This window comes from Sebastes fasciatus, chromosome 23 (genome assembly GCF_043250625.1).
Source record: "Sebastes fasciatus isolate fSebFas1 chromosome 23, fSebFas1.pri, whole genome shotgun sequence".
Classification (NCBI taxonomy): domain Eukaryota; kingdom Metazoa; phylum Chordata; class Actinopteri; order Perciformes; family Sebastidae; genus Sebastes; species Sebastes fasciatus.
In genome coordinates, this window is record NC_133817.1 from 2,653,443 (window position 1) to 2,662,545 (window position 9,103).

The window sequence follows — 9,103 nt, forward strand, 5'->3', positions numbered from 1 at the left end:
TTCCTTCTGCTGTTTATCTATCCGGAGCATTTCCTGAAGGTCCTGAATTTGGTGTTGGAGAGATTGTTGCATAGCTTCCTTCTCCTCCTTCTCCTGGGAAAGTTTACTCTCCATCTCACAGGCTTTGAGACGCAGCTCTTCTTTCTCGTCTTTTTCTTTCTGGAGCATTTCCTGAAGCTGGATATCATGGACAGATGTCATCTCTTTCATTTCATCCAGCTCTTGGAGACGTGCTTTCTCTTTCCAAACAACTGTGAGATGCATCTCTTCTTTCTGGTCCTTCTCTATCTGGAGTATTTCCTGAAGGTCCTGAATTTGGTGTTGCAGAGATTCATTGTTTTTTCTCAAAGCCTCCGTCTCCTGGGAAAGTTTACCCTCCATCTCACAGGCGTTGAGACGTATCTCTTCCTTCTGGTCTTTCATTGCAAACAGGAAATAAAATACAAATTATAATGTTTTATGTGTTAAGTTTGAAAAGCTCTGAAGTTTGTTTGGTTCCGGAAATTGTAGGTTATTAATATTTAAAAAAATAAAAATAAAAGGATCGTGTCTAGAACTAGTTGGGGAAACTCTCGCGAGATGGTTGAGGTTAGGATAGGGCGTCGGGTAGTGAGTCTCGCGAGATTTACGGGTTATCTTCTAGACACGACCAAAAAAAAAATTATTATTGTGTGAGGGTGAAAGCGGGTAATAGTCTTAAAACTTTCGTTATTTATTTTAAAATGTATTTTCCTACATTTGTTTGTCAGCTTATCTAACATATGTAGGCTATTTTTTGAATATTTAAAACCGTTAACGTCCGTTGGGTGATGGGACGGTCTGCGCATGCGTCGAGGCTCACCACCAACATCCAAGGCCTATGGAAAGGAGGTTTGAACACGCGTCATAATTTCGGGGGTATTGCACATGCGCAGTAAAATCTGGCCGCAGCTTCAGTTACACTGCGCATGCGTCATACCCCACACACATCCGTGACCGAGCCTCCTTCTATAGGCCTTGAAAACATCAGGGAGGAAGAGCAGGATGATGGCGGAGGATGGAAGAGAAGAGTCGGTGGCCACTGATGACGACTCAGACCTCACAGCTGCAGACGGCAGCAACAGCCTAAACAACACGGTAAAAACAGTTTTTACTTTTTTAGTGGATAAATACCGTGTTAACGTGTGTTAACGGTGTACTGGCTAACGGTTTAAAGCTCAGCTGAGTGTAGGGATACACGGTGATTAGGCTGAGTGGAAGGATACACGGTGATTAGGCTGAGTGGAAGGATACACGGTGATTAGGCTGAGTGGAAGGATACACGGTGATTAGGCACTATTCAGGTACTAACTATGTTTCCTCTAACTTGTTTTAACTCCAGAGGTTATGTGTGATTCACTCAGTCTACTGTTGTTTTCATACTAACATTAACTTGCTTAATAAATAATGCTTCATATGGACATCTGTTAGCTTGTAGCCTAACTATAACAAGAAAAAGTAGGGCCATGAATGAGCCAAATGCAGGGAATTGAATAAACACCTGTCACCTGCCTGATGCAGTAAACAATCCCAGGTCACCTGCCACCATGGCAGAGAGGTTTTCCTTTATATTAAGAAATATAAAACAATTTTTTAAAGCATTCCTAAGTTAAGAAGTGTCAGGATTAAAGCTTCAGTAGGCAGAATGTTTTTGACACTATCATTAAAGGGACTGTCTGTAAGAATCAGAAATGCTTCTTAACAGCGACACCTGTGGCCGTTAAGTCAACGAAAGTCAGCGTCCTGTTGCTGCCGCTTGTGCTCGCTCTACATAGACATGAAGGAGCATCGCTCAACACAGTGAGGAGACACACGTCAGCTAAAAGCACAATATCACTCTATATTTCAGCTGCTTGGCAGTAATGTTAGCTGACCAGACCAAGGTCTCTCCATGAATCAATGCTGATACTAGTGTTGGCTTTTCCCGCCTCAGCCTCCCGACCGCGGCCGGAGGGAACGGGGGAGACGCCGGAGTTTTGTTCGGAGACGATAACGTTTCTCTCTGCGGAGCCCCGTCACTTCACAAGACACGGGAAACCTCTGTTGGTCTGGAGGAGCTGCAGCAGTTATTTCTGCACAAACGTCCACTGTATATTCACTAGATATTCTCACAGCTAAACTAACTCTCCTGCAGTGTGGAGTGAGCAGCATGCACTTGAGAGGTGGAGCGAGCTGAGTGAAGGCAGGCAGGCAGAGGAGCAGAGTACAGCAGAGACTCCGGTCCTGGAGACCAAAGCTACGGTCTCCCCCGCGTCCTCCGACCGCGGCCAACACTGTTTAACAGACGGGCTTCACTAGATAGAACTTTGAGGGGAAAAACTTAATTTCAGACCCCGCCCAAATGTCTTGTAAAGAGCTGTTTTCAGAGGTTGTTAATGACACTGTGTGATGTGATGTGATGGTTCAGATGGTGGAAGAAGGCTCCACTCTCCTGCGCAGAATGGAGATCTGCGTCGCTGAGGCTGAGAAAAGGAACGGCAAGAACACGGTGAACATGCAGGAGACGTTCACCGTGTACCTCATCGAAACACGGTGAGAACAGCGCGCCCTTTATCGGCCATTTAAAGAGGTTCGGCAAGCCGTTTTAACATTTAATAGCTAGACGGGATATTCATTAGAGATATCTGTAACTGTTATTTAGGATAGTCAGAACTGGATTACAGATATCTCTAACTGTCGTGTTAGTAATTGACTAGTCAGAATGATGTCACAATGTCATTCTGACTAGTCAAAATGCAATTCTAGATATATCTAATGTTAATTCCAGATAGTCAAGCTTAGCTATTAAATGTTAAAACAGCTTGCCATAAAAAAGGAAGTGCTGCGGGTTGAGCAGAGATGTTCTGATATCTGTACTTCTTCTTGTCTTATCTCTCGTGTGCATGAATTCACTTCTGTATTTTGTCACTGTGCAAAACTCAATCTCTTAAGGCCAATGGATGCAGTCGCTGACGGTCGTAACCCAGCCCCCGACTCTCTGTGGAGGAGATACAGTGAATTTGAACTCCTGCGGAACTACCTGTTGGTTACCTATCCGTACATCGTGGTCCCGCCGCTGCCTGAGAAGAGGGTGAGTTCAGTGCGGCTGCTTTCCAAACCCTGTTTAGTGTTACTCAGGAGGATTGCAGCCTTGCTTTATGTCCCTCAAGAAATGTTGAATATAATGTGACAGGATAAGAATAAGTAGGCTGAGGACTGGCTTCCGGCTAAATTAAGGCCCTAAATCAACCATTACGGAGCTGGATTTCTTGTTTGTTTGCTCCGTGTGTTTCAGAAAAAAAGCTGTTATTAGAGTTATTAAATGTCCACTACTGTCTAGGAAATGAAACGATCTCTGATAGACTGGTTCACTTCAAAAGATCATGACTAATGAAGACTGACAGGAAATATATTTGCAGAACTTATATTTCTTCTTTTCTTTGAGGCTCCTTTGTGTGTTTTTTCTCCTGGGGAAACAGTAACAGTGCAGTTTTTAGACAACACAACACAGGATTCCTACGCAGTGTGGAAAAGTATTAGTAATTAAATGCAACCATGTCAGGGTTGATAAAGAGATCAATAAGCAAAGCCCTCACCAGGCTTGGGGAGTGAATAATGGCTTATCTTCAAGGCTTTCCAGTTTTACAGAAGGCGTACACGTGCTTTATTCACCTCGATGGCTTATAGTGCAGATAAATGGTTAAACTGTACGTGTTGATGCACCAATACGATTGATGAAAGACGCTGCAACAATGTCATTGAATCACTGAATGTGTCTTTGTTCTCTTGCATGCAGGCAGAGTTTGTGTGGCACAAGCTGTCGGCAGACAACATGGACCCAGACTTCGTGGAGCGCCGCCGGGTCGGGCTGGAGAACTTTCTGCTTCGCGTGGCATCACATCTGGTCCTCTCCAATGACAAGATCCTCCACCACTTTCTCACTGAGGTACCTGCTGCAACTCTGGGTCAGTCAAGAGATAGTTAACAGATCAGAGGCTCGATGAATAACGCTTTTTCCACCGCTATGTGTGGCAGGAACACGGCTGGAAGGAAGTGGTGTATGAGACAGGATTTCAGGCAAAGGTACTTTGTGGAATTTTCTTTAATCTTACAGGCAATTCATACAAAGATTTTCAGTGTTCACAAAGCTTGATCACCTCCTTGTTACTTGTATTCCAGGCGGATTCCAGGCTGAGAGCTCTCAGTGCCACCTTCAGGGTGAGAAATCCAGATAAGTAAGTTAGTGTTAGTGTTTACCAAAGCTAACTTGATGTAATAACTAAAATATTACCTTAAAGCTAGAGTTGGTTATGAAACTAGCAAGAGTACGCTAGATTTAAAAAAATGATCCAACCCTGAACGCAGCACTATTCCAGCCAATCAGCAACAGGACAGGGGAAAGGCCATGGATGTATGAAGAGAAAGGCAGTGGGAGCGAGGGGGGGGGACAGTAAACCTGTAAATCAGGATTCATTTTTGGTGTTTTTAAACAACTAGGTAGCAGGGAGGTAAAGGAAATGTAATCACCGCCTTCTGTATTTTCTCTCAGACGCTTCATGGAGATGAAACACTACAGCGATGAGCTGCAGTCTCACACATCTCAGCTGCTCCGAGCACGAGCAGTAAGTCTCTCTCTCTCTCTCTGTTTCTCTCTCTCTCTCTGTTTCTCTCTCTCTCTCTGTTTCTCTCTCTCTCTCTGTTTCTCTCTCTCTCTCGCTGGTCAGGAAAAAACAATAATTTGTGTACTGAGATTGAAAGATCATTCTTGACCTTGGAAACAGTAGTTGATGAAAACAGTCGCCCCACAAGATGCATTCAGGAGCTAACTGACCAGAGTAGACTCAACATGTCATCACCTCAGTTCTTGTTCTTGAAGGAACTTGACACTGATTATTAATTTGTGTATACAAATAAATGAAAGTCCTCCTGACACCTGCTCGTTAGGCTGGAAATCTGAATCAAAACATATTCACTATGTTTTTTAATTAACATCTAAAGTTTCAGGTGTTTATTTCTGTGTCTTGTCTAGAGGGTGGCAGATCGTCTCTACGGTGTTTACAAGGTCCACGGGAACTACGGAAGAGTCTTCAGGTCCGATAAACAAGCACGTCATCATAAAGTATCTGCACATGACATCACAAATAAGGCTTTACAATCTGTTCAGCATCTCAATTTGGAAAACAGAAACAATCTAGTTTTACCCTCTGAGACCCTTTACTGTCTGTCAGAGGCTGAATCCATCGCCAAGTCATGCTAGCTTGTGTAACAAATGGTATCAACCCCAAAATTGCTGCAACAACTTATGAGACATAATAGAGCAAATAAATAACACTGCATATCATTCATACTGGAAAACAAAACCTATTCTTCTCAAATGTGTGACAGACTCTCATTGCTAATTTGCAAATGTGTGTGTGTACCCGTGTGTTCACTGCAGCGAGTGGAGCGCCATAGAGAGAGAGATGGGAGACGGGCTGCAAAGTGCCGGTCATCATATGGATGCGTGAGTATCTGAGCCGTCATCATCCATCTATCTCTGTTATTATGCTTTTATTACATTTAGGATTGTTGCTGCCACTACCAGCTGTGTGTTGCTTGTTTTCTTTGTCTGTAGATATGCTGCCTCAATAGATGATATCTTAGAAGAAGAGGAACATTATGCCGACCAACTGAAAGAGTATCTCTTCTATGCTGAAGCTCTGAGGTGAGACACAATGTTAGCAACATCTTTACAAAATATTGTAACGGCTCCGTGAACATCATAACGTCGAGGCTCGCCGTGGTAGTCGGTGTTACGCGCAGTGTTGATTTAATTCGTAAAACTATGATGAAATATGTTCGTCAATGACTTTCTTTCCACGACGATGACGAGACGCCGGTGTTAAACACTAACGGTGACAATATTAAACATGCAATATCGTTGACGATAAAAGACGAGACTAAAATGTAGTTTAAAAAATAAAAACTCAAACACACACACAAACCGTCTCTTCCCTTCTTGTCTCAGTCCTCAGTCCTGATTCGTGCTACAATAATGCACAAAGTTGGCAGTTTGTTTTGGTTTTTGACGCATACGGAGCGGATATGACGTCACGTTGCTCAGACTACAACAATAAAAGCGGTAACATACTTCTACCTCCGCATAGACTCAAATGAAGACTCAAGTCTTTTTGCGACCCTAATCAGATCTGTGTTCATTGGATATTTACTCTCTGTGTTCCACTACGATGTCAAAGGCTTGTACTGGAGCATAAGAGCTGCATGATGTCATGATATTATGTAGTAGGCTTTGCTTTGGCAGGGCAGTGTGCAGGAAACATGAGCTGACCCAATTTGAGCTTGAGATGGCCTCCCAGGACCTCATCTCCAAGAAGCAGCAGCATGAGGAGCTGGCTACGGGGGTACACTACACTATACTCATAACTTCCTTTGTCTGTTACTCTTAAGCAAACCAAGCTAAGACCAAGATGTTAACAGCTTCCAAACTAACATACTTTTCTGTGTTTGTTCATCTTCCTTAGATTGTGCGGACGTTCTCCTTCAAAGGCATGACCAACAAGCTCTTTGGCCAAGAGGCGCCTGAGCAGAGGGAGGCCAGACTGAAGCTGCTGGAGGAGCTGATAGCGGAGGGGGAAGAGGCCGTCAAGGACAAAACGCTCGAGTGCGAGTGAGTCGTGGTCACTGCTTAAAGGGTTAGGGTTCATCTGCGTTCTAAAAAAACAAAACGCTCTGTCTGATCGGGTGCGGTGCGCCTCGCATATTCCACCTGCAAAGCGTGCCCTGTGTGATCGGGGCCTGACAGAGAATCACGTGTCTGTCCATGATTCTATATATATATATATAACATATTTAATATAGTTGATCTGTTTTCACCACAGAGAGCATGTTGAGAGGGCGTGGGTGGACATGCAGCGCTTCAAGGAGCAGAAAGACAAAGATCTGCGAGAAGCGCTCATCAACTACGCCGTCATGCAGATCAGCATGTGTAAAAAGGTACAGAGCAGCACATCTGAAGGTCACAGGACGGCCGTAGAGGTCATGTTTATGATAAGTGTTCTCTCTCTCCCTGCAGGGAATACAGATGTGGGGCAATGCCAAAGACTGTTTCCTGAAGATGTAAAGGTGAAGCCATATTCAAAGGATATCCACCCTCAGTGGTGGATGCTGGGAAATGATGCCAGTAAAGTAACATTGCGTATAAAGATAATGTAATTTCAAGTATTTACAGATAAAGGCGTTCATACGCGACTAATTTTCAGTCGTGATTTACATTCACTGTTAGGCAAGGCTTAGGGAGGTGGTGGATCACACAAAGCACATGACTGGGACACTGGAGACTCAATATTCAGCCAAGACCATTTCCTCTCACCTTCATGAGGCACTTTAACCGTTTTACATGAGGCCCTGTTCAGACCTGGTATTAACACGCGTCCTGAGTGATCCCATCACAAGAGGACAGCTCTTAGTACGTCTGTTCACACCTGGCATTAGAATACGTCTCCACATGCGTCTCCAGTGACCACGTGTGATCCGATCTCACTTCCCCGCTCTATACGCAAATAAACATGTAGTAAACACACGGCTAATACAGCAGACATTGTGACGTAATACTACATGAATGTCCGTAGTAATATCCTACAGGGATGTCACGAGAACCCTTCGGTACCAAGTCGATGCCAAAATACTAAAAACGTGACGGTGCTTGTTTTCTACAGTACCGAAGTACGATACCTGCAGGGTCCGCAATGAACACCCGCCAAGCGCCAAATGCGGCTGCTTCTGTCCTCTGCTCTCTGTCGGAGTTTGACACACACACAACAGCGCCATGCAGCAGCGAGATCCAGAGATGCAGAGATCCCGATCCTGATCCATGTTCAAGAAGAGGATTCACTCGTGGGGGGAAAAACTGAACTGAACAAACTGAATTTCTATCTTTTGTTGCTTATTGCTAAATCTCTGAAAAGTGGTGTTTTGTTTTTTTATTATTGAACTCTGGACTCTGTATTTCCGGTGCATGTTATCGGGACTTGCATTTGATTATCTTACACTTAACTCCCCAGATCCACTTTGTTTGAACCAATTGTGCTTGTGACTTGCAAAACAATGACTTGGTCGCACCTTTGGTAGCCTTTACCCGGTGAAATGTCACCATGTCAGTGAATTTAAACTACTGCTTGCAAATCTGAGGATCTATATAGACACATGTACTGTATACATTACAGGGGATTTATTGTTGTTTTTTTTACTGCGGCATCGAATTTGGTATCGAGAACGTGGAAATTCACTGGTACTGGTATGGACTACTAGATTTCTGGTATCGTGACATCCCTAGTTGCAGTCTGGACTAATGATGCTCGTTAATCCATTATTTCTTGGTGAGCTCTTTGTGACACCGGAGAACATAAACACACACCAGAATTTGATTTGTGGGTCCATGTGGCAATGAACCTGTCAAATGAATGCAGGAGTGTGAACCAAATTGGACCAGAACCGAAAGGCAGTAGTGTCTCATATGTTTCCTCGGTCCGAACCAAACGAACTGAGCTACAGGTGTGAAAGCGACTTGAGCAACATAAAGACGTCTAAAGTATGACGTAGTGCTCAACAGCTTTATGATAAAACATCTTAGTGGCGTTACATTTCCTCCTCTTCCCTCCGCTGGGAGCTGATTCATGCATCAACATGTTGATGACATGTTGGTGACGTCCAGGTCGACGTATTGTACTCGATGTACAGTAAGCTGCACATAACATTCATGGTACTCAGTCTTAAGATTTGATTTAGTTTCATTGAATTCAACCTTCATATTTATTGACTGAATTGATTGTGTTTAAATAACATTTTATTTCCTGTTTGGAGGCTTGCCAGCAATAAGCTTTGTGTGTGTGTATATATGAAGTTTTCATAACTCCATTTGTCCGTTCGTTAATATTTCAAGCTCTTGTTTCTTCTATTTATTTGAATAAAAATGTGTCTGTATTTAGTTTTTCTTGTGTATTTTGATACGTTGACTAAGAAATACACATTTATTAGATTTATTCTAACTTTACATGTAGAACACGTCATTTGACACACACATCACATTGCATCAAAACAAAGCTCTGAA

At 43.4% G+C, this 9,103-nt stretch overlaps 1 protein-coding gene across 3 annotated transcripts; it reads left to right on the plus strand.

Annotated features, from left to right (window-relative positions):
- Nucleotides 1-964: 964 nt before the first annotated feature.
- LOC141761599 (sorting nexin-4-like) lies at nucleotides 965-8,976 on the plus strand. 3 transcript variants are annotated; one of them, XR_012592607.1, is made up of 15 exons: nucleotides 965-1,116; nucleotides 2,426-2,550; nucleotides 2,950-3,088; nucleotides 3,794-3,943; nucleotides 4,033-4,080; nucleotides 4,177-4,232; nucleotides 4,547-4,619; nucleotides 5,027-5,088; nucleotides 5,435-5,500; nucleotides 5,612-5,701; nucleotides 6,299-6,398; nucleotides 6,519-6,664; nucleotides 6,876-6,990; nucleotides 7,070-7,177; nucleotides 7,280-8,976. XR_012592607.1 is itself a non-coding variant. In XM_074625037.1 (14 exons), the coding sequence occupies exons 1-14, from the start codon at nucleotides 1,024-1,026 to the stop codon at nucleotides 7,115-7,117; spliced, it is 1,311 nt and encodes a 436-aa protein (XP_074481138.1). In that variant the 5' UTR covers nucleotides 965-1,023; the 3' UTR covers nucleotides 7,118-8,976. The 3 variants fall into 3 exon arrangements, 1 of the variants encoding a protein (XP_074481138.1); XR_012592606.1 differs by having other exon boundaries at nucleotides 7,713-8,976; XM_074625037.1 differs by having other exon boundaries at nucleotides 7,070-8,976.
- The last annotated feature ends 127 nt before the right edge of the window (nucleotides 8,977-9,103 follow it).

Excerpts from the sequence above, each read along its gene's own strand:
- LOC141761599 (XM_074625037.1), top strand. The coding sequence starts at position 1,024 with ATGATGGCGGAGGATGGAAGAGAAGAGTCGGTGGCCACTGATGACGAC. Across the intron at positions 5,702-6,298 it reads TTCTATGCTGAAGCTCTGAG|GGCAGTGTGCAGGAAACATG; the intron begins GTGAGACACAAT and ends TTGCTTTGGCAG. Across the intron at positions 6,665-6,875 it reads GACAAAACGCTCGAGTGCGA|AGAGCATGTTGAGAGGGCGT; the intron begins GTGAGTCGTGGT and ends TTTTCACCACAG.